Source organism: Pan paniscus, chromosome 13 (genome assembly GCF_029289425.2).
Source record: "Pan paniscus chromosome 13, NHGRI_mPanPan1-v2.0_pri, whole genome shotgun sequence".
NCBI lineage: Eukaryota > Metazoa > Chordata > Mammalia > Primates > Hominidae > Pan > Pan paniscus.
This window is the reverse complement of record NC_073262.2, coordinates 45,583,671-45,611,655: the sequence shown is the minus strand read 5'-3', so window position 1 is coordinate 45,611,655 and position 27,985 is coordinate 45,583,671. Positions and strand designations below refer to the sequence as shown.

Below are 27,985 nucleotides of genomic sequence, written 5' to 3'. Positions count from 1 at the left end.
TAAAGTAAGTTTCCTACAGACAAGGTATTTATGAGCATTGAGAAAGTTGGGACACGTACTCTAAATCACACAGAATGTTAATTCCACAGGAAGGCAATGCCAGACATTGGAAGAAGATCACATTCGACTTCTAATAGTAGTTCAATAACAAAACCTTAGCTTTTCAGAAACAATGTTAACATATGTTAGAATTGCCACATCCATACCTTCAAAACATGCAATGTGTGCACCCCAATCACTGCTTACAGTATAATCAGTGTGACGATGAGATTGAGGGGGTCTAAATTTATCATCTCCTGTGTTATGTGAAAATATCCCTCAGTACAAAACATTTGTGTATTTCACAGATGACTCTTGTTTTGCCATAATGCTACAAAGTTTATGGAAACTAGTCAACTGAAGGATTTTTCTGTTGTGTGATATGTAAAGGTCTGAATAGTAAAATCATCTTTGTATTCCTGCAGTGTTAAAAAATAATAATCAACATGTCAGATTGTTGGGTTTTTCTTAGCAGATGTTTTCTAATTCAAAGTTTTTGGTTGTGTTTTTGTTTTTTAGTTCAAAGTTAATTTGTTTGCCTCTTGAAGATTAATTTGTCTAAGCTTTCTAGGAACTGCCAAACAGTGATATTCTCAAAAGGATTCAATAAACTAGTTCAAAAAATATTCCTATCTTCTATTGCCTTAAATCTAATCATGTTCTGTGAACTGCAGTCCTAGTGTGTAACACGGCGTGATTTATCACCCAGAGTTCTCCATTGTATTTCAAAGTTGATTTACCTCAGGAAAACTGAGGGTTTATTGAGTAACTCAAATTTTTCCAGAGAAACTGGTTTGAAGTATCCAGTGCAACCTGCCAAGCTCTGTCTTTGTTTATAAACTCACTTACTGGTGACATCATTCAGGGTAGTCCCTCTCTAAAAACCTTGAATTTTGTCTGTTCTTCTCGGATGAGGAATTCTGAACCTGGTACAATCTCATTCTAACTCTTCTCTTATGTACTAAGTACTTATATTATATACCTTTCTATAACTTAAGAGGAAAAGGCTGACCATTTTTGGTATTCTTTCAGTGACATATTTTTCAGTGTCTAAGCTCACAATCATTCTTAATTAACTACATGATTTTTAATATAATTTCTACTACTTTGGGTTTTATTTCCCAGGTATGGACATTGTCCTTTTAATGTTTTCTTAAGGAATTATTCAGAGTAGATTATTAACAACTTAAGGTCCTAAATAGATATACATGGGACATGGTTGTTGTAAAAAGAAACAAATCTGTAAGACACTAGGAAATTCAAAATGCTTTCAAGCTTTCTTTGAACTTTACTACGAATGATTTATTTGCAACTTGTTATCTGGTATAGTGGGGAAGAGCCACTTATGTCTCTTTAAGCCAAAATATATTTAAGATAACAATAAAGATAAAATATCAATTTCACTATCTAGATTTGATTTTGACACAATGAAAAGCTGATTGGTTCATAATCAAATGAACAAATTTTCCACAAGTAAGAGATGAAACTCCTGGCTTGGAAATCCTGGGGATTGACAGGTTGAATGTCCTTGGTCTGTGGTGAGCATGTTCACGTTTCAACACATGAGATCTGGTGTGCTTTCCGTAGCAGCTCCTCAGATTTTGAGAAAAACTAGAAGATAATTGTTTAAAAAGCAATGTTGAATACTTAGAATTGTATTTCTAATAAAAATAAGTCAAACTATTTAATTTTGATAAAGTTTCAAAACTAAACATGAACTGAACTTATACTTGATGACATAATTTTATAAATTCATGATGAATTTCTTATTCTGATTTATTTACTATTTTAAAAGATAGGTGTTTCTTTTCTTCCACTGTAAAAGTGTAATGTGTTCATTGTATTTGGAAAACGTGGAAAGTAGAAGATGACTATTCTTATTTTTTCACTTTTACAGAGGGTAATTTTTTCCACACCATAGAAGTAGAATAATCATACTTCTAATTTGAAAATTTGAAAATGTAAAAAAAAAAATTAATCCAAGATCATATCAACATTTAGGGCTAAGAGTTGAGATTATACTGAATATGGTTTTGTATTGAATATATTACAAGCCTTTTTGTGTCATTTACTATTTGATAAAACATGATTTTTAATGCCTGAATACTTTTCTAACACTTGTATGTACTGTTGTTTATTTAATCATTCCTCTATTGTGGAACATTCAAATTGGATCCAAGTTTACCATAAGTAATACTACAATAAAAATATCTATACATTATTTGTGATGTCTCTGGTTGTTTTCTTAGAGTGCCACCTTAATTATCTTTGTGAGAAAGTCCTCAAGAATCCTGCCATTAATTCAGATACTTTCCCCGCTATTGATATGTCTCTTTAAGAGTTCTGAAAATACTTAAGAAACTTAGTAAGAAGAAAGAAAATTAATCCTCTCTTCTGATTCTTCAGTTCCAATTCTCTGTGGCCACTGTATTTTTAAAAATCCTGTTGTCCAAAGCATCTCCCATTTAATTGTTTCTCTCTGACAGCAGGGAAACTGGAAGTTAGAGGTGATACCATAAATGAATGAAGCAGATGTATGAATTTTGATACATATAACAGATGTCTTTTGATCACACTTCCTGGGCAATATAGTAGTAATCAAAGGAAAACTGGTAACATTTTTCATTACTATGCTTTAAAGAAAAATTTCTAAGCCTCACAGAGCTGACATGGTTTATTACCTTCAGGAACACGGTAGTACTTAGCGTAAGTTAGAATCCATTCATTATTATGTGTGACTGGAGAGGTATATTGCTTAAAAACTATACCAGGCCCTACTTAGGAACAAGTTACAACTGCATTTAAATCACTCTGTTTATGTCAAAATACTTAAAGTTAAATAGCAGAATCTAGAGGGGTCCTTGATTAACATGAGACAATAAATATTTGCAGAATCTGATGCCTACCAGAGGAAACACTAACCCAGACAGGAAAGTTCTTCAGAGTAAAAATCAAGAAGGGTGAGAGTATCTATGCAATAGAAGTAAGTCTTGGCCTGGACCCAGACAAGATCATTGCACAAGAGATTGGTTTTGGAAGTAGATTTGGCTGAGATTAAAGTCTCGAGTGACATGAAGACAATGTTAAAGATAAATCCAAACTCTTCTTTATTGCTTGACACTTCTCCAATCAGCATCAACTTCATTCCTGGTAAGTTGGTGTAGCATGGTGAGTTCTGCCTTATTTCATACTTTATTTGGTTAGAATCTGGGGGAGGGGGTAAAGGTGCAGGTTGGTTATTTCAAATGTGCAGACGACCTCCACCAATTTTGCAGTATAGTGCTATTACTTCAGGGAATACATCCATAAAACTTTCATTTCCTAGTAATTCTGCTTTTGTGCATTCTTAATTTGAGACTCAGTGAGGGTGCAAGAGCTGTAGATTTGGCAAACACTGCACTATTTTCTCACATTTTTTCGATTTGCTAAAACCAGTAACAAATGTATTACCCCTTTTTTTCCTTTAATTTTTAAATCCACGGCCTTTTCACTGCCTTTACTTTCCATGTGTTGCCACTGTATCCTCCACTGAATCCCCCACATTGGGCCCAGCACTTGACACTTAGTAGGCACTCAACCAATACTTGTTGAATGAATGAGTTTAATGCACTGCAGTTTTTTTATTTTTAGATGATGTTGTACCTAATGCACACGCCTTCCTTCTTTCACTCCTTCATTAATCCTTTTGTTCATGTCTTTTACTTATGCCAAGCTGTCACACTGTGTGCATGAACTGACAGATTTATTTTTTCTTCCACAGCCCCAGAGCCAGCAAATGACTGACCTTAAACCTAAAACTGTAGGAGTTTGGTCAGTGTGGTGGGAAAAGTTGTAAGAAAAGGTTATAGGGAAAGACACAAACCTTCTTGGAAGAACGGGAGGTTTTGCAAAAGCTTCAAAAGAGAATTTAGCTGAAGGCAGTTAAATTCTCTTAAGAGCAAGGGTTAGATAACAAGAGAATGTAAAGAAACTTATCTAGATAAATTGTTCTACTCATATCTCTGGAAACCAACCTTTGATCATTCATGTGCAGGACTGCTCTCTACTTGGGGGGTTGACAATGTTAATTACCCACAAATTGTGTTTGCTCCAAGCCCTTGTCATTAAATCTGTACTAAATAAATGCAAGTGGGGCCAGCTTAGGGAAGCTGCACTCCTTTCGGCTGCTGCACTCTCTCATCGGCAGCACTGAGTGGTGCAGTCCCCTAGCCACATTGTCAGGAAAAATACCTGTGTCAGCAAACTCCTTTCATTCGTCACTTGGCCAGTCTGCGGGACAGATCGGCATAAAACACCCATGGGTTTTCGCCTTTACTCTTGCAGAATGAGTTATAAAGCCAAAGACCTCAAGAAAAGCACACTCCTTAACAGCCAGTTCAGGGGTGACAGCCAGGGAATAAGAAAAAAGAACCTTCCAGAGGATGGAGCCACCACCAAAAATGATGGAAAAGAGGGTTCCTCCCAAAGAGCAGATTCAGAGGCTATCTAAGGAATTTCCCCATGCCCTGTGTAGGGAGCTTCTCACTACTTGCTACTCACGATTTCCTTATGGTTATACTCTAGGGACTGCTGCTTGCCTGTCTTCTCTTTCTTGCATAGCAGGTTTGTTTAATTTTATTTTTTTCTTCAATTATGGTGGTGTTTTCACTGTTCTACCATGACAACAGGTAGAACAGAGATATTTTTTACCTCTACATGGGAGGCAGAAAATTGGCCTTTTTATTCAAGAATGCCAAACCAGAAGCTGACATATCACAATCTGATACAGAGGATAGTCTACTCCCCTTTGGACTTTGGACTTTGAACTGGATGCAATAATGGTATGAGACCCTTGGGTAGGAATGAGTGTCTTGTATGTGTGGGAAAGACAGGAAGGCAGGTATTTGGTGACCTAAAAAGAAGGCCATGGCAGAACCTCATTAGTTATGCAATAATCCTATTTTCCTTTCCTCCTGGGCACACAGCTATGTATCTTCCAGCCATCCTCATACTTAGATGTAGCCCAGTAACACTTCTGAGAATGGAATATGGACAGATGTGATGGGCACTGCTGGACCTGGACCATAAAATCCTTCCACATGATGTCAGTGCCCCTTTTACCCCATTGGCAGCTGGATATTGTCATCCAGAGAGATGGATGACTTAGAAGCCATGTGCAGAAGATGGCAACCTTCCATCAGCATGGATCCTTGAGTGACTGTGGAGTGCAACGCCTTCTACCAGTTAGAACTACTGTGATTGACAATCACATTTCATTTGTATTAAGCTACTGATTTGGGGGGTTTATCTCCTTCAACTCCCACATTAGTACAACTCATGCAGAATGGAGAGTGACTGTGAACACATGTGGCACAGGCTGGTGAAACCTAGGACTTTATAGATGAATTCCTGATTATACTCTCCTTTCTTGCAAAAAGCTTTTTTCAAATTAAATGTTATAATACAAATGTGAATACTTAAATGTCTTTCTAATGAAATGATGACTAACTGTAGGAAAGAAAATGTAGGAATGTATACATCCTTGATAAGAGTGTGAAACTGATACAGGCAATGTAGAGAGTCTTGCTTAGGGATAATGAACAAAAGAACATACCTGGGTAAAAGAAATGAGAGGTTACTCATAACAAAACTAATATTTATATTGCACAATATAAAACATTATTTTATACTTAGGATTACATTTGATTTTTGCAAATCCCTGTGAAATAGCTATTATTATCAGATCCACTTTATGCATAACAAAAACAAGACTCGTATGGGTTAGCTAACTAGGCTATGGTCTCTCCACCAAGCTCTACTTCTCTGATTGAGGAGATAGTAGTATCTAGAGCTTCAGTGTTCTTTCTACTGCCCTATGCTACCGCCCAGTGCAGACGTAAGAACAAAACCTACTAGTAACCTGCTATTGACTGTTTAGACCTTTAGCAACTTTAATCATCCAAAACATAGCTGTGAGACCAAAAAGAGGAAAACAGTTTGCAAAAGTCCACATTTATTACACCATGAAAGAGCCAGGTCTGTGAAATGTTGCCTAGAATTTGTGTACTAAACTCAGCAAAATGAATTAACAAACTCAGTGACCTCATTTTCTCCTAAATTACAGTAAATGGAAGATTTAAAAGATGAGAAAAATAAACACAGAAAACTTCAGTTAACAGGGTAGAGGATGACGCATTGAAAGATTGGGTGTCCATGTGTGGTAGGTAAAGGCAGGTCCTATGAGTGTTAGGCAGGCCTAGGCACGTGTTCTCTCTTTTTGTTGTTTGATTCTCAATTTATGACAAATGAAGAACGAGGCCTTTACCTGGTCTGGATCGACTTGTTATGGAGCCCATGTGAAATGAAAATGATTCATAAACAAAACTGATCCATCCCCAGCAACAGCAGAGATGACCATGAACAATTAGCCACCTGAGAATCCTCAACAATTCTTGGGGAATTCATTAATTACATTTTATTAAAGGGCAGGGATATCCAAGGTGACATATGGGTTACAAAGGCAAAGTATAATTTCTTTATGGGTTTTGTTAATGTGAAATATAAATTAATAAGCTTTTTGATTTTACTAATACAAACATACCCATCAATTGGTCATCTTCAATTCAGAAATAACTAGAGTTTGAGGGTATCTTAAATCCAAAAAATAAAAACAAAAACCTAACCAGCAGCCATTTGCTGAATTCCTGAGTGCTTGGGACTCTCCATTTCTAGTCTAGCAAACATCTTCCAGTTGCAATCTTAAACCTTTTTTCCCAGATCTTTCAAGAAACCTCTAATAGTATCAAGTTCAGCACACAAAGCTAGCTTTCTGTAAGCAATCAGTCTCATCTACCCACCTTTACTTTAGACAGGCTCCTAAAGTCAACCTGAGGATAAAAAGGACTTTTCTTTTGTTATTAAAAGTCTGTTCTCTAGCCAGGTGTGGTGGCTCATACCTGTAATCCCAGCACTTTGTGAGGCTGAGACCAGAAAATTGCTTAAAACCAGGAGTTCGAGACTAGCCAATTGCTTAAAACCAGGAGTTCGAGACTAGCCTCTACAATGTAGTGAGACCACCATGTCTACAAAAAAAAAAAAAAAATTAGCCAGGCATGGTGTCACACACCTGTGGTCCCAGCTACTTGGGAGGCTGAGGTGGGAGGATCACATGAGCCCAGGAGGTTGAGGCTGCAGTGAACCATGGTCATGCACTGCCCTCCAGCCATGGTGATAACAGCAAGACAGATGTTTCAATAATTTTTTAAAAAGTCTGTCCTCTGCCTCAAATGGACTTTGCTGTTATATTAAAACTATTGAAATATGTATAAACCAGGTGTGGTGGCTCACACTTGTAATCCTAGCACTTTTAAGAGGCTGAGGCAGGAGGATTGCTTGAGACCACAAGTTCGAGACCAGCATAAGCAAGATAGTGATACCCCATCTCTACAAAAAATATGAAAACTAGCCAGCTGTGGCTGTGTGTGCCTATATTCCCAGCAACTCAGGAGGCTGAGACAAGAGAATCCCTTGAACCCAAGAATTTGAGGTTACAGTGAGCTGATTGCAAACTGTACTCCAATCTGGGAACCAGAGTGAGAACCTGTCTCAAAAAAAAAAAAAAAAAAAGGAAAGAAAAGAAGAAGAAAATATGTATAAATGAATGTTTTAAATTGGAACAATTACTATAGCATGAAAATGCCCATTTGATGAGACGTGAAAATTTCTTCTAAAGTATTTATCCATTTCTGGTTTTGTAGCAAAGGCATTATTATACTTCTATAACCTGTCTTACAGAGTCAGATAGAATCAAGCAAAGTTGGCAGAGCCTAGGCATCTACCTAAAAGAAATGCTCTCTCCCATTTCCATGAATACTTTAACTCCTGAGTTCCAGTGGCACTATTTCTGGAGTCCTTTTCAAGGCACATAATCCTAAAGCAGGTGTCACTTGTTACTCTCTTTCAAAGCGTCTTGCTCTTTTTCTTCACAGTACTTTTCAAAATATTTAATATACATTTATTTCCTGTAAAAGTTGCCTACCTCACTGGACTTTAAGATCTATGAGGTTATCCCATGTCTGTTTTATTTTCTACCTTATTGCCCCTGCTCCCCAGGCACAGAGCAATATGTACCTGATGTATATTTTTGCTCTCAATACACATTTGTCATATTTGTATGTGTGCTTGTTCAACTTCTCTCGCTCTGTGTGCAGGTGTGTACTTTCTTGTCATTTCAGGACACTTAGGAATTTCCTTATTTTGCCGCAAGTTCAGCTGCGCATTAAAACTGTTTCACAAAAACATTTTTTTTTTCCAGAAAGAGTTTCACTCTGTTGCCCAGTCTGGAGTGCAGTGGTGTGATCTCGGCTCACTGCAGCCTCTGCCTCCTGGATTCAAACCATTCTCCTGCCTCAGCCTCCCAAGTAGCTGGGATTACAGGCAACTGCCACCATGCTCAGCTAATTTTTGTATTTTTAGTATAGACAGGGTTTCACCATGTTGTCCAGACTGATATGGAACTATTTGGGAGGCTGAGGTGGGAGGATTCAGCTACCTTGGCCTCCCAAAGTGCTGGGATTACAGGGGTGAGCCACTGCACCAGGCTTAACATGTTTAGGTGTTTTATATCAGAAGACATTTTTCTGGTCCTCTATTTCAGGAGTTGGCAAACTTCTGTAAAGGGCCAGATAATATTCTCAGCTTTGCGGGCCATGTGATTTATGTCCCAACTACTCAAATAATTCACATTTCCTATCCTCATCAGCATCACTTGAGTTCTAATTTTTTATTATTATTTAAGTAGTAGGAAATCTTCCAGCTGTCAGGATACAAAAGACCTTCAATGGGAGTGTCAGACTCTAAAAGATAAAGTTCAAACTCCCTCCCATATTTGAGTATGAATTTAAAGCTAATATTTGCTGAGTGCTTACTGTGGTTCAGGCACTATTCTAAGTGCCTTTCCTGTGTTAACCCCTTTACATCTCACAACGGTATGAAAGACAATGACCATTATAATCTCCACTTGGAAACTGAGGCTCAGTTACATAAAGTTACACCACCCACTGGTGGATAAAGGACACCAACTCAGGTCTGACTCCAGAAACCATGCTCCACTCAGAATGCTAACCCCCTAACACCCAGTCTTCTATCTCTTGATGAGTTCTGAATTATCACGCAGGTATTCGCCCTTCTCCAGTAGCGACCTTGCCTCAGAAACACATAATCTCACCCCAGCTTCAGAGAAAAGCTGATTGATCTCCATGCACTCTTACACTCTAGACAGTGATTGGCTTATGTCTGAGGTTTCTCAACAAACTAGTACATGGCATAATCTCAGGCCACAGGGGCTGGCCAGAAATGGACAGGTAACCTTAACTAGGCTGATGCGATGGGAGGGAAATTTGCTGAGGGTTTTTAGAAAACAAGTTTCATCAATCTTGGGAGAAAATCGTGGAGAGGGCCAGCCTCTCTTCATCCAATCATTGCCATGTATGTGTGTAAAGCTTGAAGCTACAGCAAACATCTTATTCATCATGAAGATAAAACCAGAACAAAGTGGCAGAGTTGAGAGACTCACAAAGACCAAGGCAGCCAGAGCTCTAGTTGAATCACAGCTGCTCACCACTCTAGTGCTGGATTTTTTCCATTGTACATCAATACACCACCTTTGTGTTTTAAACCAGTTTCAACTGGGTTTTCATTCAATGGAGTGTAACCTGACTGCAGTTATTTGAAATCTTTCAAGATCTGGCCTCAGCATACCTTTCTAGTCCTTATTTTTACTTGTCTAGGGCTAAATAAATTACCCAGAGTTTCCCAAACACACCCACACCGTTCATGGATTTGCAAGTGTGATTCTTTCTGCCTTCATTGTCCTTTGCTCTCCTCTCCCTGGAGAATTCATGTTGGGTTGCAATTATGTTTTAAATGTCTGTCTCCACCACTTCATTTGGCTACATCATTTTTGTCTTTACACTCTTTGCACTTCTCATGCACTTAAGACATAATAAGCACTCCAATAAGTGTCTATAAGATTAATAAATAAGATGGGCAACATGGAAATCTGAATCATAATATAAACTTTCTCTACAAGACACTTGCCCTGGCGCACTGGCTCATGCCTGTAATCCCAGCACTTTGGGAGGCCAAGGCTGGTTGATCATGAGGTCAGGAGTTCAAGACCAGCCTGGCCAAGATGGTGAAACCCTGTCTCTACTAAAAATAAAAAAATTAGCGAGATGTGGTGGTGGGCACCTATAATCCCAGCTACTTGGAAGGCTGAGGCAGAAAATTGCTTGAACCTTGGAGACAGAGGTTGCAATGAGCTGAGATTGCACCACTGCACTCCAGTTAAAAAAAAAAAACCATTTAGATCAATGCTGTCTGGTTAAATATTCTGTGATAATGGAAATGTTCTATACCTGCCCTGTCCAATAAAGTAGCCACTAGGCAAATGTGTCTATTGAGCATTTGAAATGTAGCTAGTATGATGCAAGAAATGAATTTTAAATTTCATTTAATTATAACTGACTAAAAGTTAAGTAGCTAGCAGCTACTATACTGAATACCACAGATGTAGACAACAAATTTTAATAATTTTCCACACATGGGAATGAGTCACCTAAAATGATTTTAGATACCAAGCTAAATAAAAACATCTGGAGATGGTACTATTTTGACTCTATTAATTTTTTTGTTGAAAACAGTATCTACATATTATATATACACACATATATATACACACATATACATATAAATATATACACATACATATACATATAATCTAGAAATTTCTTTCCTTTCAAAAATACTTCATACCTATAACTTAAAAAATATAATTTTATCTTTGTCTTTATTTTGAATTTTCAGTCATTTCAAAGTTAATATGAGCAATAATATCATTAAAAAGTGGGCAAAGGATATGAACAGACACTTCTCAGAAGAAGTTGGCCAACATACATATGAAAGAAAGCTCAACATTACTGATCATCAGATAAATGCAAATCAAAACCACAATGAGAGACCATCTCATGCCAGTCAGAATGGTGATTATTTAAAAGAGTCAGGATACAATAGATGCTGGCGAGGCTGTGGAGAAATAGGAATGCTTTTACACTGCTGGTGAGGATATACATTAGTTTAATCATTGTGGTAGACAGCATGGTGATTCCCCAAGTATCTAAAACCAGAAATACCATTTGACCCTGCAATCCCATTACTCGGTATATACCCAAAGGAATATAAATCATTCTACTTATTGCAGCAAAATTTACAATAGCAAAGACTGGAACCAACCCAAGTGCCCATCAATGATAGACTGGATAAAGAAAATGTGTTACATATACAGCATGGAATGCTATGCAGCCATGAAAAATGAATGACAGCATGTCCTTTGCAGGGGCATGGATGAAACTGGAAGCCATCATCCTCAGCAAACTAACACAAGAACAGAAAACCAGACACTGCATGTTCTCATTCAGGGGGTGTTGAACATTGAGAACACATGGACACAGAGAGGGGAACAACATACACCACGGTCTGTTGGGGGATGGGGTGAGGGGAGGGAACTTAGAGGACGGGTCAATAGGTGCAGCAAACCACCATGGCACACGTATACCTATGCAACAAACCTGCACATTCTGTACATGTATCCTCTTTTTAGAAGCAGCAATAAAGAAAAATAAATGACCGCTTCGTTTCAGGAGGTAGAGTTTTCCTCATAAAGTTTTTCAGATTTTTATCTCAAGGCTTTGGCTTTTTATGCATCTCACTACGTGTAATTTGCAGTTAATACATCAATGCCTTCTGCTCTTCTTCTCTCCTTAAAACATTACATCTTTTTGCTTAACTAAAGTGGTGACTCTCTCTTTTTTTTTTTTTTTTTGTCAGTTCCTATTGCATTTTTCTGCATTTCGCACTCAGGTATTATAACCTGACACTGAGAATGTTAGTCTCAAAAAAAACTGGAAAAACAATGTTTTTCCAGTATAGATTAATTCTGTACTCTTGGCTTTTCCTGATGTATCAAAATTGTTCTATGTAACCAGGAAACTTCACATGCTCTTACTTTTTCTAAAAGCCATCCATTCCCCCTGGTGGAGGTACTACTTGTGTGTGTGTGTGTGTGTGTGTGTGTGTGTGTATTATTATTCTATAATATGGTTTACTTATAACCTTAGACACACACTCTTCGGGCATCTAATTGAATTAAAGTAGTTTTTCATGGGGTTTAATTTCCAGCTTACTCAAAAGGGCATATACCAAGAGAAATGGTCATACTACAAAAGGTTTTTTCTCTTTCTCTAAGTATTCTACCTAACAAGCAGATATTTTATGTTTTAAGATAGCTTCTTGTGGTTTGGGCTGTCTTCATTCGGGTTTTGACCACCTGAAAAAACTAAGTCATCTCTAATACAGGTCTAAGTATTTTTTTTCTCTTGACTATGTAACTTTTGAATTTGTTTTTGAAGTCTTTCCATTATTACTCTGGTTAAATAAGTGACCATTATCTCTCAAGGATATGTAATTCTACTTTAATTAAATATTTTTAGGCTTTTTGCATCCAAACAAATGACAAACTTCCCCAGAATCAAATTCAAGTTTAAGTCTTTTTCACCTAAAATTGACTAAGGGATTTTCTAGTTGGGCTCCTGGGAAGTCTCAAAAGATTTGTCTCCCATTAGGCTTGTTTGACCAGCTCCCAAAATCTTCTCTAGTGTCCGTGAGCTTTCTTTCAAAACAATATGTAGCATTTCCCTTGCTAGTAAACCCCCAATCTTCTCTTTGTCCTTCACACATATAGAAGACCACCGTGGTTTTCAGTTTTGTTCAGAACTACAATTCTGTGATTCCCAAATAAATTGTATACTTTAGAGATCCATCTTTATTTTGACTTCAATAGTGGTGATAAATTGATACAATATTCAAGAATCTGTTTTATAACAATACTGTCAATTTAGAAATGCATTTTACTGTGATATAAAATCCTTAACTATTCTACTCCACTGACATTTTGTATGATTTTCTTATTAATTTACAAGCCCTTAAAAATTCCTTATTTACATAAGGTTTATATTAGATATAATTTTGTGAGGAAAATAAAAGGTCGGTTTTCTATTTGCATTGTGCTAATTCAGACGGCACTTGGTTCTTCATGCACACTGGTATAAGCTAAAGTTTAGACAAATTACTGTAAAAACTGATACACATATAGACCATTATAGTGTTATTTTTAAAAGTACAAGAAACTACTTTAAAAGATCACAAGGAGATTACAGCAAATGAATCTTTATATTCATTACCTCAATGAAATATAATTTAACACTAGTTTCAATGTCTTTTTTTCCAAAAGACTAATTTTCAAGTGAAAGCTTTAGATCTTTGAAAGTAATAAAATTAAAGATAGAAAAGATACATAATTCATTTCAGCAGTTTTCTGAGAAATACCACATTTTCCAAAATATATGTGTTCTTATAAGAAATGGACTCTCTTTAGGCGATTAGAATATCAGTCTTCTACAACAGGCCAATTTTCAAAGCACTAGGCCTAAGTTCACTCAACCAGTCTCATGAAGCAAAAACTGAATTAAGATATTCCATTTATTTTAGTCCACATATTTATCAAGCAAAGAAACTATGGAACAAAGACTCTTTCTTGCTGAAGTTGTTGGGATTTCCATGGTGCTTAATGCGTGTTTTTTTAAATTGTGAGATCAAAGTTTGAACACAAATCTTGAGCCATTGTATATGTTACCTGGGTAAAAACATTAAACTTGATCTTTTCAAATATCTAATGGAATCCCAGGCACAGTGATTAAAATATGAAGTTAAATATTTAAGAGAAAATTAAACACTAATAATGAAATGAGTTGATTTTCTAAGAAAAGCAAGTATGTAATTAAGCAGACACTCTCAAAACCATTACAACATTCAAAAGCAATCAACATTACAAGTCTTAGGGTGTGTTTTAAATTCCTCATAACCTAAACATATACATTCATTAATTATTCACTTGCCATGATCAACAATGAAAGATGAGTTAGAAAAACCGGAGGCTTTAATTCAAAAATTACAATCTTTGGTATTGCAGCAAGGAAATAACTTGCTGGTGAAATTAATGACTCCACCTGGCTTTATCTTGGCAATGTTCTGAAATACATGCAATGAACAACTTGACATTGTTTGATGTTCTTAATTCTTTACAGCCATCTCTATGGGTGGTCATAATAGATAAGATCAATCAGAAATGATCATATTATGAAACGTAAATCACTTCACATGACTTATCTGGAAAATGTGCTGGTACTTACTTGCACCATCATCTCAAGTTCCAAGAGCCAAAAACATATACATGCTCATGGAGGAGAATTTCCTTTCTGATTTTAGAACAGTCTGAAAGGGGGTGAAAAAATGAAAAAGGGGGAGCTTACAAATAACAAAAATTATATCCCAAATGAAAATTAGAATGTCTATGGAACTAGTATCAGTAACAACAGTAGACAAAAGATAGGATGTAGATGTTAAGATGTCTACAAGGGAAGCACAAGACTCCAAATGCTCTTGCTACTAAAACGCAGATTCAAGGTTTACCATCTGTAATATTCTGCTGCCAAGTACATCTATGGCTACTGCTACTGTCTAAAATGAGGATATCTATTAAGAAATCATCAAAAAGGACTGCATAGCAGAAACTTTTCTGATATCAAGGGATCAACTTAACTACAATTATATACAGGTGCCAATTTCCTCTGGAGTAAACTACCACACGGGGCCTCATGTACCAGTTAGATAATCCAAGTCAGCCTTTATTGCATAACCTATCTAAAAGATTGGACTCTACATTCTGGCTCTGCAGAACTGAGAGAAGAAATGTATAAAAAGGATAGTGATATTGCCTTTGTCTATGGGAATTCTTGAGTCTAATAAAAAAATCTGGGAAAAATCTGACTTCATGATTACACTTGGGCACATAGGTGATTAATACGAGTGAAGTAACAACCATAAATACAATCGTAACCACAAGAACAACAGTAATTCAATTTTTCTCACTTCATAGGTGTTCTTATGGTATCTTGTAGGTGCTCTCCCCAAGCCTCAGGTGTTCTTCCATAATCTCAGTTGATGGAAACGCAAACACCACACTCTCCTCTGTTCAATGTCTGCCATCCCTGTCTTTTTGGCCTCTGACTCTTCCCTATACTACTGTCTATGCACTTGAGATCTTCACTGACATAGCTGGGCTCTGTATTTATTGATAAGAGTATCTCTTTTCTCTTAGACTAGGCATGAGCAAAAGGTTAATCTGGGTTCAAAGATTAATGACAATGACCACTCAGTTTTTATTCAAGATCAATTTTATTTGTTGTAAAAACAAACAAGCGTTATGTTCCAGACAGATATAAGTGAGTAGACTTATGCCCTGGTGCTTCCTTGGCTCTTCACAGGATACAAAAACAAATCCTGCCAGCAGGAGGTGGCAGGTTGCAGAGATGGCTGGTTGCTCTTTGAGCCATCTTGGCCTTGCCTGGCATGCACAGGCCCCAGCACAGCAAAACATTCAGGGAGTAAGAGTGTTGCACAAAGGATTTTACCAACCTCGTCACATTAAGCAGCATTCAAGGATTTGCTGACCACCACTTAAGCAAATTTTGTGTTATGCTATAGCAATGAACTTACTTGTTCTATTTCTAAACAAAATATTGGGTTCACACACAGGCCTGGACAAAGCTTCCCACTTCTGAACTATTTACTGATCTTCTTATTCTCAAAGAATGCAAGATGAATGATGTGCAATACCATGGCTATGGCATGTGACTTTTCTAGACCTGGATGGTTAGTGTCCCAATATTTAACTGATTTTTGTGGGGGTGAAAATATGCCATCAGTTCTTCCTTCTATCATCCCCATCACTACCATACATGTAATGGCATAATCATGTCACAGTGTGTCCTCAGAATCACTATTCCTAGCTGAGTATACTAAGGCTTTCTATCTAGGTCAGTTCATTGTGTCTGTGTCTCCTCTAAACCCTCCTTCATCATGCCTACCTTGAGGAATTCAGCAAGTGATCATTCACGCAAGCTAAAGGATTTTAGCTTTCTCTGCCATAAAGATTATTGCTAAAATACATACCATACAACAAACCAACCCATTTCCCACAAATCTTACTGTCTGACTTCTCACAGAATACATAATGACTTTTATTGTGTCTCTTCCTTCTGTGTTTCTCTTTCCTAACTGAACTTTGTTCTTTATCCATGCCTTCTTCCAATCCTGACATATTTTAAAACCTTTAGCATTTCTGCCTATAATATTTGGGTTTTCTTCTTTTCCTATCTTTATTTGATAAGTCCCGTACAAATATTTTCCCCATAATCACTATGTTTTCTTTTCACTTTGCTCAAGAACTGAGTTATGAGCTCCAAATTTGGACAAACTCTACATTGGCTGAGTTTTAGTCATTTGCACTGCTAAGAAAGATGACAATTCAGCATGCTGAATATGATATCCTCCCTTATAAAGGGGCTAACACAGAGGGCAATACTGTTCGTGCTTCTGATTCTTGATCACAAGAATTGCTTTAGGCAATTACAATCATGTCTCCTCTGACATATCATATTAGTCAAGTGAGACAGAGAAAGAATATGTCCTATGTCACATAGCTGGGTGGTGACAGCTGCTTTAGCATCAGCACACTGCGTTCCCTCTGATTTCTTCATTCATCTCTAAGTAGCAGTAAAGCCGGTCCTGAATACTGACTTTGACACTCAGCTTTCTCCACATCCTTCCTGTCACTGCCTTTGAGACTACTTCAGATTCTTCCCTTAACTTCTATTTCTCCATTTGTAAAATTGGGTTGATGAGGTTATCTTCCTTCGGTAGCTGTGACAATAAAAATGGGATCATCATGCATCCTCCTTAGCCCCACGAGTAAGCTCCCAGTAAGTGAGGTTGTCATCATTACTGGATATTTAAGATTCTCTACCTATTTGAAAAACCCTAGCGACAGAGTCTCAGTTGCTTTTCTTTTTGAGTGAATGATCACTTGCTGAATTCATCAAGCAGGCGCTTTAACATTTACCTTCCTTTATTATGCTGGAGCATTTTTAATGTAGGAGGCTTCTGTGGCTTCTCACTATGACTGCTTTGTTTGTTCAAAACTTATACAGGTTGAGTATCCTTTATCTGAAATGCTTGGGTCAGAAGTGTGTTGGGTTTCAACTGTTTTCAGATTTTGGAATATTTGCTTCAATGCAATGAGGTATCTTGGGAATGGGAGCCATGTCTAAACACAAAATTCACTTATGCTTCATACACACTTAGCCACATACACATAACCTGAAGGTAATCTTATACAATATTTTAAATAATTTTATGCATGAAACAAAGTTTTGAATGTGTTTTGACTGTGACCCATCACATGAGGTAAGATGTGCGGAATTTTCCACTTGTGGCATGATGTCAGCACTCAAAACTTTTGGATTTTGGAGAATTCTAGATTTTGGATTTTCAGAGTAGGTGTGTTCAATCTGTATATATGGGTCAGATTCAGTTGTCTCCTTTAATCTTTGGCTGAAGGAAGCCCTAAAGACTTTGGGGCCTCAATCTCCCATATGCAGTGACATTGTCAAAGCCATTGACTCAGCTTCTCACCTGGGTTTCCTTCCAGTGAGCCACAGATAGAAGTCACAGATGATGGCAGGGGCCTGCTGGCTGATGGCATTCCAGTACTGGGTTCTGAAGTTGCTGGTGGTGAAATCAGCATATGGCCTCGTCAAAGCTCTCACAAATGGAATTGGAATTTCAAAGGTTGCCAAGACCTGGAATCCTGGGGAAAAAAAAGAGAGTAAGTGCTAGAGGAGAATAGGAGAATATAAGCCCATCATAGTGGAAGGTATTTATAATGGGTCATAACAATAAAGACAAAGGATTTGCTGTGTAGAGTCAAGAATCAATTTCTGAGAACAACGTAAAGATTTTTATGCTAGGCAAGTGGTTATCTGCAAAATGAGACAATGTGAATGGGTTAAGAATTGTACCCTTTATTTGAAACACCTACTATAAAGCAAATTCTTGGGGAAACATGTAGTCAATAAAAGGGGGTACTGTTCAGAAAAACATAAATCCACATTTAATTCTAAGGTTATCTAGTCTATTCTGAAAGCCCCAAGAAAGAGGCTAGAAACTTTATTTCCCTGGCTGGACCATTACTGTCAGAACCATTTAGAAAGTTTCTTAATATTTTATTTGAATCTTTATTAAAAGTTTAACTTAAAAATTCTAAAGGCAAGATTTTCTTGTGTTAGTTTACTTTAAATATTTCTCTGGGAATATGTAAGACTCAACTGTCCACTCTGGTATCCAGGGTTTTATCCATAGTAGTGTTTTTATATTAATACTTAGATTAAGCTGAACTAAGAACTGTTTACATACATTTGTGAATTCAGCAGTTCTTTCAAAAAGATACTCATTTGAATTCAATTTTATTTAAGGTATGTAGGTTTCATATGCCTAAGCTCATTATTCAATTATGATGTCAGTTATTATAGTACTACGATTATTGCCCTACTTAAAAAAATTGGCATTTTTTTAAAATCTAAAAATCTATCTGAAAAATATAACTCCTCTTCAGAGAAGATTCTCAAGAATCATCTGGTCCATAGGGATTTATACTTTAAAAAGATGGTGGTAAATAAGAAAGTTATGTACAGGTTGATAGCCTAAGAGATTCTGATCTCAACACTGATGTTCTGATCTATATATCCATATACTTATTCAACATTTCCACCTGGAGGTGTAAGAGACATTCACATTTAACAGCTCTAAAATGGGCCTCCTGATACACCCACTGCTAACCACCCCCCTCCCAATACATACACAAACTTGCAATTTCACCAGTCTTCTACCTCTAACCAAATGCTAATTCAATTTGTTTAGTAGTTCAGCCAAAAACTTTGGGGTTATCCTTGATTCTTCTCTTTCTTTAACAACCCACACACAATTGAACAAAATCTATCAGCTCTGTTTGAAAAATACCCAGAATCATAATTTCCACCTGCTATCTCTCTGATCCAAACCACTACTGTAGCCTGGAATGTTGCAATACTGTCCTAAGTGGTCTCTGCCACTACCCCTGTAACCCTAGTCGGACCTCCATGTAGCAGCCAGAGGGATTCTTGTAAAATGTAACTCAGAGTGTATTACAGGAACTTTCCCATTCAGAGCCCTTCAATGGAATCTCTTCTCATTTAGAGGCAAAGCCATGGTCTGCAAGGGCTTGCACTCTCTGCATCCTCACTCTCTCTGCCCACCACTCTGACTTCACCTCTTACCGCTCTCCCTCTCAGTACTTCTGCTGCAGCCATACTGGCCTCCTTGCTGTCCTTGAATATGATTAAAGAACTTCAGCACTTACTGTTTCTTCAACTTGGAATATTTCATCCACAAGTCCCTCTGATTTGCCCTCTCACTTCTTTCAGGTCTCTACTAAGATGACACCTTATCAGAGAGACTTTCTTTGGCCATCACATATCAAATAGCAGCCTTCCCACAATACTGTTTACTTCTTTAATCTGTTTTATTTTTCTGCAATCACTCAACCATATCTGATGTATATTTCTCCTTTCTAAGATTTAAGTACCATAACAAAATTTTGTCTGTTTTGTTTGAACCTATACAGTACCTTGAAAAGTGGCTGACAGGTAATCAGTGCCTGATAAACATTTTTTGACTAAACGAATCAATAGATATCTCAGCAACATACACTTACTTTCCTTTTCCTAAATCTGTATCAATCCTTCCTTTAGTCATTTCAAATATATTTATTTAGCATTTAACACTTGCCAGGCACTGTGGTAGATGCTGAGGTAAAAAAAATTACATATGATATATTCTCTGTCTTTAAAGAACTGGCAGTCTGGTGGGACATGTGGACAATTCATGATTACAATCTTTTGCCTGAGTATTCTGCTAGAGGCCAGTACAATATGCTCTGGAGGAACACAAAAGAAGCATCTAGCTCTGTCTGGGTGCCAGGAAGGGGAGGGGTGGGGCTAGGTTTGGAAAGGCTTTCTAAGAAAGCTGTCCATATGGTAATAGCAAGCATTTACTAAAATGTTCACTGTTCTAACCACTGTACTAAGCACTTTATCTCACTACGTTCTCCCAAGAGCTCCCTAGAATAGAATAATTATTATTTTCACTGATAGATAAAAAAAATTGATCTACAGGGAGAAACTGAGAGACTTTTTCCAACTGATACAACTCATAAGAGTGGAGTCTACTAAATGGTGGGACGCATATCAGCATATAACATCTATGTGAGCATGGATTTCTGTTTAGTGATATATCCCTCGGCACCAAGAATAATGTCTATTTAATAAATACAGGAGTGAGTGAATGAGCTATGATTTGAATCCAAGTCTATTAGATCTCAAAGCCCAAGACTTTTAACCATTAAGCTACTGTCTGTCTGATGTGAGGGACAAGGAGAAACTCATGCACATGTAGAAAATGTAATTTGGCAATTGGAAACTGCACTCTACATCCTCATAGGTCAAAGAAGAAATTCAAATGAAAAATGTTGAAGGATTAGAGAGTAATGATAACATAAACATTATACAACAAAATGTGTGGGATACAGCCAAAGTGGCACTTGAGGGAAATATAAAGCCATAAATGATGTATTAGACAAGCCAAATATTCATGGGCTATATTTCTAAGTTAAAGAGAAGAAAAACATAATCAAAGAAAGCAGGAGGAAGGGGAAAAAAAAGATAAGGCAATACATCTATGCAATAGAAAACAAAGCAGCATGATAAAGAGTCAATAGGCTGGGCGCGGTGGCTCATGCCTATAATCCCAGCACTTTTGGAGGCCAAGGTGGGTGGATCACCTGAGGTCGGGAGTTCAAGACCAGCCTGACCAACATGGAGAAACCCTGTCTCTACTAAAAATACAAAATTAGCCAGGTGTGGTGGCGCATGTCTGTAATCCCAGCTACTCTACTCAGGAGGCTGAGGCAGGAGAACTGCTTCAACCCGGGAGGCCGAGGTCGCGGTGAGCCAAGAAAATGCCATTGTACTCCAGCCTAGGCAACAAGAGCGAGACTCCATCTCAAAAAAAAAAAAAGAAAGAAAGAAAGAAAGAACAAAGAAAAAAGTCAATAAAGCCTGAAGAAGTTGGTTCTTTGAAAAAAAGAAATAAAATAAACCCTTTGGAGACTAGCTGAGAAGAAAAGAGAAGACACACAAATATTATGAATTAAAAAAGAAGCATAATTACAGATACAGTTTAGGACAAAAATATTAATACAAAAAAGAATGTAAATACATTTTAGAACAAACAAAATCTTAGAAAAAGAGACAAATATAATTTACTAAAACTGATTCCAACAGAAAATGAAGCCTGCAAAATTCTTTAACTATTAAAGACACTGAAGCAATAAAAAATCTTCTCACAAAAAATTATAAATCAAGATAATTTAAAGGTGCTTTTCCCAAGTTTTCGAGGAATAGATTACTCCACTATTACAAAAGCACTTTCAGATAATAGAAAAACAAGGGCACTATATGATTAGCAAACTGAATTAAACAAAATATAAAAAAAGATAACATGGTATGACCAAGTTGGGTTTATCCTAAAAATGGCAGGTGAGTTTAATATTTGAAGTCTTCCGCTTAAAATGAGCAGCAAGACAATAATACCTACTATTGCCATTTTTATTCACCATTATAGTAGAAGTTCAACAAGAAGGCTGGGCGCAGTGGCTCACGCCTGTAATCCCAGCACTTTGAGAGGCGAAGGCAAGCGGATCATGAGATCAGGAGATCGAGACCATCCTGGCTAACATGGTGAAACCCTGTCTCTACTAAAAATACAAAATTTAGCCAGGCGTGGTGGTGAGTGCCTGTAGTCCCAGCTACTCAGGAGGCTGAGGCAGGAGAATGGCGTGAACCCAGGAGACAGAGCTTGCAGTGAGCTGAGATGGTGCTATCAACAAGAAAAATAAAGACCTAAAGCTTGAAAAAATGGGGATAATACTTGTATTTTTGCAGATTATGATTATATTAGGAAATTATGAGGAAATTTTATACAATTGCTAGCAATAATAAGTTTAGCAAGATAGCTGAATATAAGGTCAATATACAAAAATCAATTGCATTTGACATCATGCACAAACAATTAGAAAATGTATTTTTACAAAAGACATTTAAATTAGTTTAAAAAAAAAGCATCAATTACCTAGGCCCTAGGTATAAATCTGATAAAAGATGCTTAAGATCTATATGCAGGAGATTAAAAATTCTTCTTAAGGGACACTAAAGGAGACAATTCCATGGAGAGATAGCCCATGTTCACCCACCCAGCTGTCTATCACTCCTTGTAATATCACCTGAGACTATATATGCTCAACCTCCTGTTAACATGGCTACTGCTCCTAGTAGGCAGCATTTTTATCCCTCTTAAGAGTCCCCAATAGGAAACACAAATGAGTTTAATTTGAATGCAACATCAAATTAATAGTAATAGCTTCCAGAAATGCTGTGTTAGAAGGGAATCTAGAACAGAGCCTTGGCACAGGGATAACCAATGTCGTATCAGCCCGCAGTGTTTGCTATAGGTGTGAGAGAGGTAGAGGAAACATGCAGGCCAGGTATTTTTCATTTCTGGAAAAGCATTTTTCAATTCAAAGCCACAATATATAAATGAGCCACAGTGTCCAGCTGCCCTGCAATAGAACTCTCAGTGTGGTACCATGGCTTACCATTGGAATACGAAGAGCTAGTGGTACCTATGTAACAGGGATAGAAGGGGTGCATTAGTTAGTAGGTACTAAGAAATTCTACAGAATAGCAAAACTCCTTACTTTTATCTTCTACCATCATTAGATGTTTAAGTTGTACTCAAATTGATTTCCATGGTTTTTGTACATGGATCAGATTAAATCCCTTACATTCAGACAAATTAATCATTTGTATAGCACAGGGTTTCTCAAAGAGCATTTCCACAAGCATCAAGAATCATCTAGATGCTTATTAAAAATATAGTTTTCTCAGCATCACCCAAGACCTTGGTCACAGGGTCCAAGAAATCTGGGTGTTGTTTTTATTCTCCCATAGTGATTCCTATTCACTTTTACAAATCACTAGTAGAGTAGTTAATGCACACCCAAGAGAAACAAGTTGCATAAATTAGTGATCACTATTACACACTCAATAAGGAAGGAATAACATCACCCGACTTTTCTAAATCTCATTGGTCATTGATCACGTCGCATTCTCAGTGACATATCAAGAAGGGAAGGGGTGTGTATAGGACCCACTGCCCCAGCAGGGAGGAGTATTTCAGTATTTTATCACTGAGATTCTTTATAACTGCCAACTTTTGCTTTATTTCATCGTTTTTTAAAATCTCTATAGCCAATGGACCCCCTACTGCTTACAATCATGTATGTGTTCCCAATGACTCCTTTCCTTGGTAACCACAGTACATTCTAATTAACTACCACACATTTACAATTTCTCATTATTTTGTCTCTTTGCTTACTTTTTGTCCTCCTCCCCATGTAGGCTCTAAGCTCCATGACGCACTGTCTATTTTTTCTCTGTGTCAGACACTAGTAATTATGCAGTTACATGGCTAAAGTACTTACCCATTTTGCCCCGGTTGCAGGGATTGAGGTTACCAGATGTACAGTGGTAGACTAACACTGACTTAGGTCTGGAAAATGAAATAAAAATTAAATAAATACAACTGAATGGAAAACTAATGAAAGAAAAATAAGGGAAAATAATATTTAGACAGAGTGGTTTCAATAATTCATCTGATTAAAGCAACCTATGCAAGAAGGCTTCTGTATTTTTTTCTTTCTTTGGGTTAATAAGCAAAATGGAAGAAGACTAGCAAAAGGGTGTGTGCGGAGGTGGGGGGATGTGTGTGTGTGAAAGAGATGTTAAATAGGAGTGACATATTATGAAGCACATATGTATGAGTTCACATAAAAAAATTTAATTCTGTTTACCACTTACTAACACAGCCAAGTGTATGAACAACCTGTTTTTTTTTCCTTTGTACCAGGAAACTTCCCCACACATAGTGATTGAACACTTTTGGCATGAACCAGAGTTCAATTAAAGAAAATTCTCTCATTTCATCCACTTCTATCTCCTTTGCCCTAAAAAAGAAAGCTGAATGTTAAACTACTGAGTAGAAAGAAAAGCCTTTTGGTTATCAAGAATTGTATGGTTAAGTGATTTAAATGTTTTATTACTTTGTGAGTAGCCAAGTACTAAACTGTATTTTGAAAACAACTGAATGTATATAAGATGGCATATTAGGAACTCTATAAAACACTGAAACAAACACCTTCTCACATTTGGGGTCTTGTACAATGAAATGCCTATATTTGGAAAATGTGCCTAATACAATAACCCTCCCTCTCATGACATCTTTGAAAGCCCACTTGAGCATCCACACCTGTGAACTGCAGCACACCATCCTACAGCTAGTGGGAGATTGACGGCTGTATCACCTGGAATTGGAATTAAGTCTCCCACAGCCATTGGAGTAGCTTTTATGGACAGAAGAAACCCTTTCCCAGCCTGCACAGGAAAAAGAACATAAAATGTGAAACCAGGTCTTAAGTAACAGCTGGGGCTGAAGTATGTATCATCAAACTGATTATACTAGTGCAATAAGTGAAAACAGCTAACATCGATCCACTGCTTACCAGGTTCCCACACTAAGTCTGACTTCGTCAGCCTATCCTAGCTTCCCAGCCAAGCGCATCTTCAGCATTTTCTTGAACTACTCCTGTTCCTCACGTTCCTTTAGGGAATAAAATTCCTCATATTTGTGAGAGATTAATAAACTTAGTTAACTACCAAACACCAAGAATAAACCTTCACATTTTAAAAATTAACTCATAAGACACGTTAAGAATTAAGGTTACACAAATTTTCCATTAATGTTTGTTTTCCATTTCATTAATGATTTTGTTTTCTGCTAGGGTTTATTAACCTACAAGCAATAGTAGGCACTAAAAGTTTAAGAAACTTTTATTTGAAAAAAATTGATTGGTGAAATTCCACAATTAATGACAAAAACTTTTTTGGCTTAGAAAAATGGCCTTATTATTTACTTTTTCTTCAGAATCTCATTTCACCTCACAGATCACTGATGTTATATAGATACAAGAGTTTGGACTTATTTATGTTAATAATTTGTTGAGTTTATGAAATTCATTCTTTCTGCTTTGCATGTTTCCCACTTTAATTTGAAATGATTAGCACTTTCTTATGTTACTCAATTCTCTTTTCTTATAACTAGCTCCCCTTCTTTTGGACATAAGAAACCAATTTAGAACATTTTTAAAAATGTGAATAAATATATAGCTTTGCATATAATGAAAACCGCTTTGGGATCCCGTTAAAATAATGATGTTCTAAGTCACCAAACGTTCACCCCAACTGAACTTTTTTAGGAGAAAGAGTTGAAGGCAGGTGGGAAGCAGAAAGAAAGGGGCTGCTAGAAAAATCCAAAATTCGAAAGAAGGTCTTTGTCACTGCCATAATTCATTGTCTCATATTTCTATTTGAATTCATGTTGAACCCAGCTCTGGGAGGAATAGAGACAGAGTCTGAAGGGAAGTCTGAATCCCTAATAAGATTTAAACCATTTAGATCACTGATTTCCCATTCATTGTACAAAAGAGTAAAGTGGGGTTTAGGCCCTAAATGCCTCAGTGTGAGCTGCGAACCCCACAGCTCTGCCAGATCAATGTGGACTTCAGGGAGATGCGCACTGAGGGCTGCTCACCTAGAGGAGCCACGTTTCTCCTTGTAAGACATTATTGAAAAGGCGTTGCCGGCACATGTCGACCTATGTAACAAACCTGCACGTTGTGCACATGTACCCTAAAACTTAAAATAGAATAATAAAAAAGAAAAGGCCTTGCCTATATTCACTGATGTTTGTATTTGAAAAATTTGCTCCAATATTGGTAGCTCTGTTTCTTGTATTCATTAAGAATTATTGATGTATACCTGCTTTCCATACACACATATAAACTCTTGTATCTGTTTTATAATAACGAATTTAATAATCTTTGAAGATATTTTTACTGCATCCTCAATTCACTGCACTAATTCATGCAATTATAAACTGCAGAAAGGACGAAATACCCCCATCTTGCGATAAAGCAAAATCCTTGGCAGAACCATGCCCGCCTGTCTGCGCCCCGACCAGCCCTCCCGGGCAGCCACTCACCGGTGTCCGTCTTCCCAGCTCCCCGCCATGTCGCCAAGTGAATCCATCCTGCCGTCCGTCTCCACTTTCGCCAGCCCGTACCGCAAGCGCCGCCTGCACGAGCGCTGACCCCGCGCCCAGCCCGAGGCCAGGGGAACCCACGACTACCTCAACAGCGTGCGGGACTCCATTCGGTCCACAGGGCTGGATGGCCTGGGGCCGAGGCCACCCCGAAGCCCCCGGCGACCCCGCCGTCTGCGTCCTATTACCCGAACACTGCACGCCGCTGCCCTAAGGCGCCCCGGAGCTGGACCCGCTGCCAGATGGCACGCACTGCTCAGCCGGTTTCTTTTTTTTTGAGATGGAGTCTCCCTGTGTCGCCCAGGCTGGAGTGCAGTGGCGCGATCGCCGCTCACTGCAAGCTCCATCTCCTGGGTTCACGCCATTCTCCTGCCTCAGCCTCCGGAGTAGCTGGGACTACAGGCGCCCGCCACCGCGCCCAGCTGATTGTTTTTTTGTATTTTTAGTAGAGACGGGGTTTCACCTGTTAGCCAGGATGTTCTCCATCTCCTGACCTCGTGATCCGCCCGCCTCAGCCTTCCAACGTGCTGGGACTACAGGCGCCCGCCACCACGCCCTGCTATTTTTTTTTTTTCTTTTTGTATGTTTAGTAGAGACGGGGTTTCACCGTGTTAGCCAGGATGGTCTCCCATCTCCTGACCCCGTGATCGGCCCGCCTTGGTCTCCCAAAGTGCTGGGATTACAGGCGTGAGCCACCGCACCAGGCCTGCTCAACCGCTTTCTACTGGCGCTGCCCAGCCGCCTGGTCAAAGCCCAGCCCCCTGAAGCGAATGGCGGTGACTATGGCTGCATACGCAGGTTCAGGCATGGACCGCGCGTCCTCAAACACTAGGGCGCCCCGGGCCTGCAGTTTCATGCATGCGAGGTCCCGGGTGCCCCCCACGCCGCCCCCAACACCCGCCCCTCAGCCCCTACGGCCCGCACGCCTCCTTCCCGCAGCCCTTCCGTGGCCCTGGTTTGGGACACCCAGCCCCGCCTTTATGAGGCGCCCCCCACCCAGCTCCGCCCCTCCACGCCCGTCTTTAGTCTCTTAGGCGGTGGCCGCCGCCGCCACAGCCCTGGGCCTGGCAACCCCAGTCGCCCGCGTTATCCTTGTGGTGGCGCCGGCGTCCCCGCTGGAGCTGCTAGAGGCCAAGCCCAAGCTGGCAGCTGCTCCTGGCCTGGGAACCGCAACACCGGGCATACCTATGCGGCTACGGCAAGACCTCCAGCAAGAATTCTCCCCTGCAGGCACATCTGCGCAGTACACAAGTGACAAGCCCGACCACTGCCACTGGGATGGATGCAGCTGGAAGCGTGCTCACTCAGACAAGCTAACTCTCCACCACCACAAGCACAGGGGCCACTGGCCATTTCAGGGCCATTGGTACGACCGCGCCTTCTCGCGCTCTGCCCACCTTGCCCTGCACAGGAAGTGGCACATGCAGCCCAGAGGCCTCCGCCCACCTGCGCACGGCCCCCTCCCAAACTGTGACTGGTATTTATTGCACCCAGAGAACCCGGCAGGGCAGTGTGGCTACAGAGGGTCTACCTTGACGACAAAGACGACGCCACCGCCCCAGCCCCCACCTGTGACTGAAGACCAGGTGGGAAAAAACCACTATCCGCCTTGACGAATTCTGTTTTTCAAAATGGCGCAATA

General features: G+C 38.7%; 1 protein-coding gene across 10 annotated transcripts; it reads right to left on the bottom strand.

Annotated features, from left to right (window-relative positions):
• LOC117979307 (putative inactive fatty acyl-CoA reductase 2-like protein) lies at positions 1-27,985 on the bottom strand. Of its 10 annotated transcripts, none has more exons than XM_055109414.2 (6): positions 26,284-27,939; positions 24,746-24,843; positions 24,493-24,617; positions 23,669-23,736; positions 17,668-17,842; positions 1-1,650 (listed from the first exon to the last, which is right to left on the bottom strand). In XM_055109414.2, the coding sequence occupies exons 3-6, from the start codon at positions 24,576-24,578 to the stop codon at positions 1,443-1,445; spliced, it is 537 nt and encodes a 178-aa protein (XP_054965389.1). In that variant the 5' UTR covers positions 24,579-24,617; positions 24,746-24,843; positions 26,284-27,939; the 3' UTR covers positions 1-1,442. The 10 variants fall into 10 exon arrangements, 5 of the variants coding, with proteins under 5 accessions (XP_054965389.1, XP_063451444.1, XP_054965391.1 ...); XR_010109457.1 differs by lacking the exon at positions 1-1,650 and adding an exon at positions 24,038-24,190 and having other exon boundaries at positions 16,165-17,842; positions 26,284-27,956; XR_010109456.1 differs by lacking the exon at positions 1-1,650 and adding an exon at positions 24,045-24,190 and having other exon boundaries at positions 16,165-17,842; positions 26,284-27,955.